Source organism: Spermophilus citellus (genome assembly GCF_964194105.1).
Source record: "Spermophilus citellus genome assembly, chromosome: 2".
Lineage (NCBI taxonomy): Eukaryota > Metazoa > Chordata > Mammalia > Rodentia > Sciuridae > Spermophilus > Spermophilus citellus.
The window spans coordinates 202,248,361-202,260,927 of NC_138183.1; the positions used below are offsets into that span (position 1 = coordinate 202,248,361).

The 12,567-nt window shown below is 33.8% G+C and overlaps 1 protein-coding gene across 1 annotated transcript in view; it reads right to left on the reverse strand.

The window, feature by feature from the left end:
• The window catches only part of STK33 (serine/threonine kinase 33), a 188,247-nt gene that overhangs the window by 46,911 nt on the left and 128,769 nt on the right, over window positions 1-12,567 (reverse strand). The window contains exon 11 of the mRNA XM_081275523.1: window positions 12,048-12,133. Within this exon, the coding sequence (XP_081131649.1) occupies window positions 12,048-12,133 (86 nt within the window). The remainder of the gene's footprint in view (window positions 1-12,047; window positions 12,134-12,567) is intronic.

Genomic DNA, 12,567 nt, shown 5'->3' on the forward strand with positions numbered 1-12,567 from the left:
GTCTTCTGTAACCCATTGATCATTCAGTAACATATTGTTCATTTTCCATGTGATGTAGGATTTTTCCTTCCTTCTTTTATCATTGATTTCCAGTTTCATTCCATTATGATCAGATAAAATGCAAGGCATTATCTCCACCCCTTTATATTTACTGAGGGTTGCCCTATGGCATAATATATGGTCTATTTTTGAGAAGGATCCATGTGCTGCTGAGAAAAAAGTATATCCATTTGATGATGGTTGATATGTTCTATATATGTCAGTTAATTCTAGGTTATTGATTGTGATATTGAGTTCTATAGTTTCTTTATTCAACTTTTGTTTGGAGAATCTGTCCAATGGTGAGAGAGATGTGTTGAAGTCACCCATAATTATTGTGTTGTGGTCTATTTGATTCTTGAACTTGAGGAGAATTTGTTTTATGAATGTCGCAGCACCATTATTTGGTGCATAAATATTGATAATTGTTATGTCTTGTTGGTGAATGGTTCCTTTTAACAGTATATAATGTCCTTCTTTATCCCTTTTGATTAACTTAGTCTTGAAGTCGATTTTATTCGATATGAGGATGGCCACCCCTGCTTGCTTACGAGGACCGTGTGCATGGTATATTTTTTCCCATCCTTTCACCTTCAGCCTGTGTATGTCTTTTCCAATCAGATGTGTCTCCTGGAGGCAGCATATTGTTGGATTTGTTTTTTTAGTCCATGTTACCAGCCTATGTCGCTTTATTGGAGAGTTTAAGCCATTAACATTCAGAGTTACTATTGATATGTGGTTTGTACTTCCATCCATGTTTGATTATTTATCCTTTTTTAAAAAAATTTAGTTTGTTTCTCCATGATTATTTTTCCCCTCACCCTCTGTCTTTACCGAGGCACTTCCCACTGATGGTTTTGGTTATTGTTTTTCATTTCTTCCTCGTGTAGTGTTTTGCTCATAATGCTTTGCAATGCTAGTTTTCTGGCTGCAAATTCTTTTAACTTTTGTTTATCATGAAAGATTTTTATTTCATTGTCATACCTGAAGCTTAATTTTGCTGGATACAGAATTCTTGGTTGGCATCCATTGTCTTTCAGTGTTTGAAATACATTGTTCCATGACCTTCTTGCTTTCAGTGTCTGTGATGAAAAATCCATTGTTAACCTTATTGGTTTAACCCTGAATGTAATCTGTCTCCTTTCTCTTGTAGCTTTTAATATTTTCTCTTTGTTCTGTATATTGGGTATCTTCATAACAATGTGTCTTGGCATTGGTCTACTGTGATTTTGTGTGCTCGGTGTCCTGTATGCATCTTCAATTTGTATATCTGTTTCCTTTTTTATTTCTGGAAAGTTTTCTGTAATTATTTCATTCAGCAGGTTACTCATTCCCTTGGTTTGAATCTCTGTACCTTCTTCTGTCCCGATGACTCGTAAGTTTGGTTTTTTTGTTATCCCATAACACTTGGATGTTTTTCTCGTGATTTTTTACCAGCCTTTCTGAGTTGGCTAGAATCTTTTCAAGATGATATATTTTGTCTTCATTATCTGACATTCTGGCTTCTACTTGCTCCACTCTGTTAGTGATACTCTCAATTGAGTTTTTAATTTGGTTTATCGTTTCCTTCATTTCTAGAATTATTGTTTGATTATTTTTTTATAATCTCTATCTCCTGATAAAGATGCTTAACTTCTTCTTTTATCTGTTTATGTAATTCATTCTCAATGTGTTCTTTCGCTGCTTGAATTTGCTGTCTTGTATCCTCTTTAAGGTTCCATTCCATCTGTCTAAGGTGTTCCTTGAGTTCTTTATATGACCATTTTTTCTGATGACTCTAGGTCTTCCTGAATATTTAGGCTGTCCTGCATTGTTTGTACTCCTTTTCTTCCTTGCTTTTTGAAGCTGCTAATGTTACTTCTTGTTCTGTTTGACTGCTGAGTTACTGTTTACTCCTATAAATTTATTTGATGCTTGGGAGGAAAGGTATTAGAAGGGAAGGGAAGAAGTCACTAAAGAGAATGAGAGTAAGCAGGTAGAATTCAAGGAAGGGGGATAAGATAATTGAAAAGAAATGAAAAGACAAAAGAAAAAAAAATAGGAAATAAAAAAAGAAAAAAATCTTTTTAAAAAAAATAAAAAAAATTAAAATTAAAATTAGAAGAAAAAAATTTTTTAAAAATTGTAAAGAAAAATTTTAAAAAACAAGAAAGAAAAATGAAAATGAAAGAAAAACCCAAATCAAAAAAAAGGAGAAAAAAAAGAAAAAAAAAAACTAATATATGCAGTCTTAGAGTTTGATTAACTTCTCTTCCAGTAGGTGGCGCTGTGCCCACCATGCCAAGTTTCTCCTGTCAATACGCGGGAACCAATCACTGTGCAGCAGCTCCTCCTCCCAGACTTGGCGAGTCTCCAATCCTGAGTGCCTAGGGCCTCCTCTTGTGTCTAGTCACTTCCCACTTTTCCTCTAGCAAGGCCCCTCTCACGGGTGCCGCTCACCACAATACTGGCTACACGCCACGTCTGCTGCTCCCGGGAGCCCTGTTTTCATGAACGACTGGGCACACTCTTCCAGTTTGCCATTCCCTCAGACCCTAAGTTTGTAGAGCTTGGGGCTGAGAATCCTCAGCGAATTTTACTTGCCCTCCGGTAGCCACGCCCCCGGTAGCTGGTGCAAGAGACCTCAGCTGTCAGCCCTGGTGGGAGCAGTAGTTCCGCGCCGCGGGTCCCGCGCCACCTCTGATTCCCTTGGGCTGGCTATCGCACTCACGGGAGAGCTGGAAGGGGCCCTTACGGGAGAGTTGGGAGGGGCCCTTAAGGTTTCCCCGATGTGTGGAGAGGGAAGGCTAGGGAATTACACACCTGTAGCCGCAGGTTTCAATGAAGTTATCTCCTCCGCCGCAGTCTCTAATACACTTAAAATTTTATAGTCAATCTTGCATCCAATACTGCTGCAATGTGATTGTTCTGTTTGATATGATTTGCTCTTTCTTTTTAGGAGATTTTAAAAATGTGTCTTTATTTTTGATATTCTCAAATTTTGTCATGTTTTTCCTCATCTCCCCAAACATCTGAAATCTTTTTTCTTGCCTTAAATCTGATGAATTCATCTCTATAATTTCTTAAAAGATTTCCTTCTACTCCTTTATATTTTTCTTTCTGAGGCTCTTATATGGTTTTTAGGACCTTTAATTTAAGTTAAGGACCCTGGCTTCGACTCCTTAACTCTTTCTCTTATATTTTTAATCTCTTTACCCTCTCCTACTTTCTCTGTATAAAACTCTACACTCTGATCTTTAACTGCACCTATTTTACTATATAACCTACATAACTGCATTGTATACTTCAACTATTATATTTTTATACCTAAATGGTTCTACTTGGTTATTTTTTAGCATTTCATATTCTTGTTTCATATTAGTAACACTTTATTTTCTCTTTCAGTATGTTCATTTTGTTGATTTTTAAATTTGGGGGTTGCCTATTCTAAAGTCTATTAAAAATTTTAAGGTATAAACTAAAAATATTTGGGTTAGACTCCCCATTTTTCAAAATCATTTTCAGAAAAACTAAAGCATAAAATTTTGAATAGACTATTCCAAAAAACACATCACTTTTCCCAATCTACAAAACCAGCAATTCTAAACTTTATTTTACCTTGCAGCCTTTTCCCAGTCACCTTTCTCTCTCTCACCTAACACTTGTACTTAGTTTCAATTTGTGTTAATTTTCTTTTAATGTCTTATTTCTCTCCTCTTTTCTGTTCCTACTCATCACCCTAGCTCAATCTTCTTTGTCTCAGCCAGTCCTGCTTCAGTTCTCCAAATTCTGATTGCCATCATGAAGATTATATGATACACTGTTGCTAGAAAACTGTTCTTGAAGTTCTGTCTGTTCTGGCCCACAATCCACACACCAACCCACAAATTGAAGGTGTTGACCTATAAAAGTCTCAGGCACGTGCTACTTGTTCCCAAGTTGCTGTTCCAAGTCCCTTATATGGGTCTTAGTTCATCTCCTTACTAAGGACCCTGTTTTCTACTCCTTAACTGTGTGTACATGTTTATGGCTCCCTGGAGATTTTTCAACTCAAATTTATTCCTAGGGCCCTTCCAGCTTTAAGCTATTTCAGGCAGGAGTTCTTCTCTCATCCTGGAGTCACAGGTATAGCCCACAAGCACCATCCAGGTCCACACACGCTACCCTACAAGGTCAGAAGGACAAAAGAGGAATTCACACAAGCCCAGCTGTGATCATGGTACTTCAGTGACTTGCAGTAGTAAACCATTGCCATATGAGCCAAGTGTAAAATAAAGTCTTAGTCAATGTCCAAGAGCAAAATAGCTCTTTCCTGCCTTTCCAGCTTAACTACTACTCCCCTACATGGTTTCTATAGGTCTAGAAAAAGAAAAGTACTAACTAGTCTCTGAATATACTTCATGTTTTTTCTGTCTTTACATAGCTTTTATGAAGTTATTTCCATCTAGAATTCCGCTTCTTCTTATCCTAACTCCAAAACTAATTTCTATGCCTACCTATTTTTTATAGTCAGATCACATATTACCTTCACTTTCAAGCACTTTTTTATAACTCCCTAAAAAGAATAATAGCTCTCTTATTGGAAATTTAGTAGTAGTAGTAGTGCTACATATATATTTGTGTAGATTTATCATCCTCTTCCTGTGGTTTTGTTTTAAACCTTTTACTAATACTGTGGGCAACCTGACCACAGGGACTGTCCAAACTGATCCTGTGTCCCCCACAGTATGAAGAAGTTATTCAATAAATATCTGTTGTATTTTTAGTATATATCAATAATTAAGTATCAAATAAATCTCCAGGTGTCTTGGCTCATGAACTTCTTCCTAACATGATTTTTATAAAAAGCTTCACTGAATATCTACTCAACAGCATATTCATATATATATATATATATATACATAATGTATATATAATTAAGAATATAATAATAATAATAATAATAATAATAATAATAATAATAAGAGTCTGAACACACTTTATAAATCAATGAGCAAGGGCCCTGTTCACACATCAGGAAAGACTATTGTGAAATTCAGCCTTACACCCAATTACAAGTGTCTTTGCAAAATATGACTATAAAGTGCAGAATGGAACTTGCAGTAAATTATTCAAGGAGAGGGACTATTAATCTTTGTACTCTGATAATGTCTGATGGATTAAAATCAAAAGATACTTATTAAAATCAGTATAGACATTTAAATGACTATTGTCCTATTTCAAATAAGTCACCTGTGAGACGGATGCATTATAAAAATAATTTCTTTCATTTCAAAGAGAATACAGTTGTTCTTAATTCTGGTAAGAAGCTAAAACTCTTTAACCTGAGATTGAAGCCCCCTCACAATTTTCTTTCATTTTGTAGACTCATTTCCCACTCCTTTCCTTCAAGCATGTTTTCTGTCAATCATACTGAACTTCCTGATTTCACACTTGCTTGCCTCTGTACCTCCAGCCATTTAGCAATTTCTTATGTCATTTATCATTTTCTTCCTTGCATTGTATCTTATGCATAGCTTGTTTTCCTTACAATATTGTAAATTCTTTATGTCTTATATATCTTTAACTATATTTTACTACAAAGCACAGGACCTAACATATGGTAGGCATAAAAATGTGTTGAAAGATTTACTTAATCTATGAATAATAATAAAGCTCAAAACTAGTGACTATCTTATGATAAGGCATAGATTAAAAATAATTTTCTTAACTTATACCAATGGTTTGTAAAATGTAAGTGGGCATAAGAAATTCTTGAGAAACTAGTTTTAAAATATAAATTTTTGGTGTTACCTGTCACCAGAGGATCTGAAGAAATACCAAGATGTCATTGCAACTGTCTAATAAGAAACAATTATCTCCTGAATCACTATTGGTGGTAAAGAGGAAAAAAGGAAGAAACAGATACAAGAGACACAATAGGACAATAGACACAATCCTGGCAACAGTAGTCATTATCGCACTCTTCCTTTGCAGGAGAGGCACTTTTTTTTTTTTTACTGTTTTTCCTTACATCTAACATTTAATTTTTGAAATCAGAATGAAAATATATGTTTACTTTAAAGTCCATTCACTTAAATGTAGATAGAGAAATAATTATTTTTCTCATAATACTTTTCAGATATATAACATTTCAAAATACACAATATACACAAGTTAAGCCATAGATAATTTTTTTTGCCTACTACGGTCTTTGAAAAACATGTTGTTAGGTGGTAGGTAGTGCAAAAGACAGTGTAAATAGATTGATTCTAAAGCAGTAAAGCACTGAGAAAATGATCATGTTTTCTTTTGATTATTTCAAACAGAGGATATGAATTATAGGAAGTAAGACTTCAAGTGGTTAAGAAGAATAGTTTTGTCTTTTAGAAGTTTGTAAAATGCCAGTATTCTAAATTTCATACACTGAACTCCTCACTATAGTCCAATATAGTACACAATATCTGTCGCTTCTCTATCCATTTGGCAAAGACTTCATAGAGACAAATGTTACGGAGGATCAAAAATGGAGACTTCTGGAAAAATGACCAAAGCCAGAAATAAAGTTATACTAATTAGAAAACAAATAATTAAATGGCCAAACCTGAATGTTGTGTGGTGCAGATAAGAGATAAATTTTTAAGACACGCCATCTGTTTTACAACTTTATTTTCATCTATTGCTATGTTGATATTTCCTATGTTCATATATGAATACACAACCAGTGTAACTCCACAGCATATACAACTACAAAAATGGGAAGTTACACTCCATGTATATTTGATATGTCAAAATATATTCTACTGTCAGGTAAAAAAATAAAAATTACCAGTGGCTCGGGAGACCAAGACAGGAGGCACAAGTTCATAGCAAGCCTCAGCAACTTAGCAAGGCCCTGAGCAACTTAGTGAGACCCTGTCTCAAAAAAATAAAATGAGTTAGCCCAGTGTTTAAGTGACTCTGGGTTCAATCTCTGAAAAAAAAAAGTTCTGGTAGTATTTCAGCTGAGAATCCATCTAGTCCCGGGCTTTTTTTTTTTTTTTTTTTTTTTTGGAAGGCTTCAATTTTATTATTTGATATTGATCTGTTTGAGTTTTCTGTATCCTCCTGGTTCAGTTTGGGTAGGTCATATGTCTCTAGGAATTTGTCAATATTCTCAAGCTTTTCTAGCTTATTGGAGTATAAATTTCAAAATAGTTTCTGATGATCCTCTGAATTTCAGTAGTATCTACAGTGATACTTCCTTTTTCATCTTGAATTTGGTTAATTTGAGTTTTTTCCCTCTTTCTTTTGGTTAGTTTGGTTAAAGTTTTATCCACCTTATTTATCCTTTCACAAAAAACAGCTTTTTGTTTTGTTGATCTTTTGTATTGTTTTTTATTACTCTCAATTTCATTGATTTAGGCTCTGATTTTAATGATTTCCTATCTTCTACTGATTTTTAAAAATATTTATTTTTTAGAAGTAGTTGAACACAATATCTTTATTTTATTTACTTTTATGTGGTGCTGAGGATTGAACCCAGGGCATTGCACATGCTAGATGAGTGCTCTACCACTGAGCCACAACCCCAGCCCCTCTTCTACTGATTTTGATGTTGGTTTGTTCTTCTTTTTATAGGGTGTTGAGATGTAATATTAGATTGTTTATTTGTTATCTTTCTATTCTTTCTCTTTCCTTTTCTTTTAACATATCAGCTCAATGCTATGAACTTTCCTCTTAGATCTGCCTTTATATTGTCCCAAAGATTTTGATATGTTGTATTACTATTCTTATTTACCTCTAAGTAGTTTTTAATTTCTCCCCTGATTTCTTTGCTATCCACTCATCATTCAAAAGTGTATTATTTAATCCCCAGGTATTAGACTGGGTTTTTATCTTATCATTGATTTCTAATTTCATCCCATTATGATCTGATAGAATGCAAGGCATTATATGTATTTTTTTTTTCTATTTGCAAAGATTTGACTTGTGACCTAAAATATGATCTGTAATAGAAAATATTCCATGTGCTGGTCAGAAGAAAGTGAATTCAGTCATTGATGAATGAAATAGTCTATAGATGTCTATTAAGTTCATATTATTAATTGTATTCTTTAGTTCTGTAGAAACTTATTTTATATTTGGATGATTTATCCAGTGGTAAGAGAGGTATGTTAAAGTCACCCAGTATTGTTGTATTGTGGTCAATTTGATTCTTAATATTTAGAAGGATTTGTTTCATGTATGGGGCATAATTATGTATGTTTCATTATTTGGGGCATAAATATTTATAATCATTATATCTTCTTGTTATATGATTCCCTGAAGCATTATGAAGTGACAATTTTTGTTTCTTCTGATTAATTTTGTCTTGCAGTTCACTCTTTATCTAATATAAGAATAGCTATTGCTGCTGGTTTTTGAGTCCCATGTGAATGTTATGTCTTTTCCCATCCTTTCACTTTCAGTCTATGGACGTTTTGCCTATGAGTTGAGTTTCTTGTAGATAGCATAGTGTTGGGTCTTGTTTTTTAATCCAATCTACCAATCTATGTTTTTCAATTAAAAAGTTTAGACCAAAAAAAAAGTTATTATTGTGAGATGATTTTTAGTTTCTGCCATTTTGATTTATTTCTAATGTTTAAATCAGACTTGATTCTCCTTTAATTGACTATTCTAGTGTAGTTTCCCCCCCTGTGCTGGTTTTCATTTTTATTTTTCATTTCTTCTTCGTGAAATATTTCAAATATGTTTTGTAGTACAAGCTTTCTAGTTACAAATTCTGTTAGCTTCTGTTTATATTGGAATGTTTTTATTTCATCTTCAATTCTGAAGCTTAATTTTTCTGGATATAGTCTTCTTGGTTGGCATCCATTTTCTTTCAGAGCTTCGTCTATATTATTCCAAGCCCTCCTGTCTTTTAGGGTCTGGGTTGAGAAATCAGTTGAAATTTGTACTAGTTTATCTCTAAATGTGACCAGCCATCTTTCTCTTGTACATTTTATTTTATTTTATTTTATTTCTTACATATATGACAATAGTTGAATGCATTGCATTCATAATTATCCATTCACAGCACAATTTTTTTGTAACTCTGTAATAAAGTATGCTCACGCCAAATTATGCCATTATGTATGAGCTCTCTTATTTTTTTTGCATTACAATTCTTAATACACCTTTATACCACAATTTATCATATCTCTGTTTGTATATAAGGTATGTTGACACCAAATTCACATTTTCATACATGTCTTTTGTATAATGATGACCGTCTCCTTCCACTATCCTTGCTATTCCCCTTCTCCCTCCCTTTCCCTCCCACCTCTATTCCCTATGGGGTAATTTTCCTCCAATGCTCTCCCTCCCTACAAATCCTATCCTTACTCTGTATGTTAGGCATTTTCATTATAATGTGTCTTGGTGTTGGCATATTGTGATTTTGTATATTTGGAGTCCTATATGCCTCTTGTATTTGAATTTCCATTTCATTCTTAGATTTGGAAGTTTTCCTGATATTATTTCATTAAAAAGATTTTGCACGGGCTGGGGTCGTGACCCAGAGGTAGAGTGCTTGCCTACCATTCATGAGGCACTGGGTTTGATCCTTAGCACCACATAAAAATAAAATAAAGATATTGTCTAACCTGTAAATAAAAAACATTTAAAAAAAGATTTGCATTCCTTTATCTTGTATTTCAGAGCCTTAATCTCCCCCTGATAATTCTTAAATTGGGGCTTTTAATATTATCCCAGATTTCTTGAATATTCTGTTCATGGTCTCTTAATATCTTTTCTTTATGGTCAACTTCATTTTCAAGATTATACACTTTAGGGCTGGAATTGTAGCACAGTAGTACAGCACTTGCCTTGCATGTGTGAGGTACTCAGTTCAATTCTCAGTCACATATAAATAAATAAAAATAAAGGTCCATTGACAATTAAAAATATTATACACTTTGTCTTTGAATCTGAAAAATCTATCTTTAAAATGATGTGGTGATGCTTTGCATTGAATTTTTATTTGGCTTATTTTTTAAAATTTTTTTTAGTTGTAGATGGACACAATACCTTTATTTTTATTTTTTATGTGGTGCTAAGGATAAAACCCAGTGCCTCACACACATTAGGCAAGTATTCCACCACTGAGCCACAAACCCAGCCTTTATTTGGTTTATTGAGTCTTTCATTTCCAGGATTTCCATTTAGTTCTTTTTCAGAATCATTATCTCTTTATTGAAATGATCTTTTACTTCATGTATTTTTGTCTCCGATTTCACTCTTAACATCATCATTTAACTCATAGAACATTTTAACTATGAACTTTCTAAATTCCTCCACTATGGTGTTGATGGAGTCAAGTTGTTCAAGCATTAAGAGCTGTTTGGTATGACATATTCCCTTGCTTTTCCATATTGTTTGTATGTCTATCCATCTGTTGGTATAGTTCTCACTTTTTTTAAGTACGGGAATATTTTGTGAGTTTCTTTCTCTTAAGAGCCCTAGGCAAATATCCAGGTAGTGATATCTTTAATCAATGTGTTTCCTCTGCTGATCCCAATATCAGCCCATTTTAAGAGATGCCACTGAACCTTACTTACTATAATCACTTCAGAGCCAACCTGATAAGAAAAGCAAAAAAAAAAATTGTTGCTATTATTCTACATGGTTCCTCAAATCTAGAGATAAGCTTGTAATAAAGTTTTCTCAATTCTGCTTTTCCTTTCTGTGTTGTGAGGAGATCAGAACTTACTGCCTTGCCCCCTTCCATCATCTGTTTCCACTGCCAAAACCATGGATTTTAAGTATATGCAAATGTGCCATAATGGAAACTACCATTCTGTATAACTGAGTTGCACCAATTAAAATAAATTTTTTAAATGAAATGACTACTCAAACTCCAGCCACCACATCATCATTCCAGTAACTAGGAAACAGGAAGGGCATAAACAATGCTATCCTCTCGCCATATAAAGTGAAAATATACCCATTTCCTTTCACATCTCACTGACCATCATGATGATTAGCAAAGAAGACTGGGGTATAAAGTCTTAACTAGATAGCAAAGTTTCCAGCTAAACATCAGGATTCTTATTATAAGAGAAGAGAGAGAAAAGAAAAAGAAAAACTGAGAGGTAAGAAGCAGCTTCTTCCAAAATTCCTGCTATGGCCAGGTTGATATTCTGGGAGCAAGGATACTGAGGAAAGGTACTGGGTCTATGCTCAAGGTATTTAATCTAATGGTGGAAAACAATATGTAAATAAACAATTACTTAAGATTCAAAACTAGATAACATCCACTGTTTGGAGACTTTCACTTTTCTGAATCTCCGAAGATTCCTTATATCCAAGAGTTAAAAGAGAGGTGAATGGTTCCACTGCTTTATATTACTGAACTACAGAGACGGCTTCAATATTCCACAGCTTCAATAATGAACATTTCTCAACTCTGTTCTACTGGACATGATATCTTCAAGACAAATAACAGAGCAAAGTTCATTTAATCACCTATAAATATATATGAACAACTATGGTAACAGTTTTAACAATTTGAAAATGCTCAATTCAGAAGTGTCAAGATTTAATAATTGGGGACTGAACCCTAGGGCACTTAACTAACCCCAGAGCCACATCCCAAGTCCTTTTTAAAAAAATATTTATTTTTTTTTTTTAGTTGTAGTTCGATACAATACCTTTATTTTACTTATTTATTTTTATGTGATGCTGAGAATCGAACCCAGGGTCTCAACAAGTATGAGCACTCTACTGCTGAGCACCAACCCCAGACCTCAAGCCCTTTTTTGTATTTTATTTGCCTTTTTTTGTATTTTATTTTGAGACAGGATCTTGCTGAGTTACTTAGGGCCTCACTAAGTTGCTTAGGCTGGCTTTGAACTTGATATCCTCCCGCCTCAGCCTCCCAAGACCCTGGGATTATAATAGTGTGCCACCACTTCCAGTAAGACTCAACCTTTTTTAACTTGAGGATATGCAAAACTACAAAGCCAAATGAAAAGATGTGAACAAGGGCACCATGTCAGAAATAGAAAAAAAGTATTATTACAACTTACTGTTAACCACTGGTTATCTAGTAGTTCCTTAGCGGTGATTCTGTGAGCTGGATCTACTTTCAGAAGTTGTTTCAAAACACTTTTAGCTGTAAATAAGGGAAAAGTCCTGAAAAATTTTATTCCTCTTAACTACAATTAATGTCATATATTTTCTAATTTATTTAGGATTAGGTCTGTATAATATAAGAGAAAGATTCCAAGTATTATCAGTAAAAATACCTAATACATTTTTAAAAAGCCTAAAGTGAAGTTTTGTTGCATAAACTACCTCATTTAATGGTCTATAGTAAAAATCAGCTAGAGATCACCAAATTTTCTCTTCAATTTTTACTATGTATTTTCTGGCTTGGGAAAGTTTTGATTATGAATAATCATAGTGAAGATATCACTATTTCTATAAGTAACTAGCATTTATTTCCAAAGTAAATGTTATGACTAAATAGAGATGTAAAGCAGTTTTACGACTGGCCCACTTTCTTATAATAATTATATTTGCTTTAGTAAATAACAGCAAATCTAT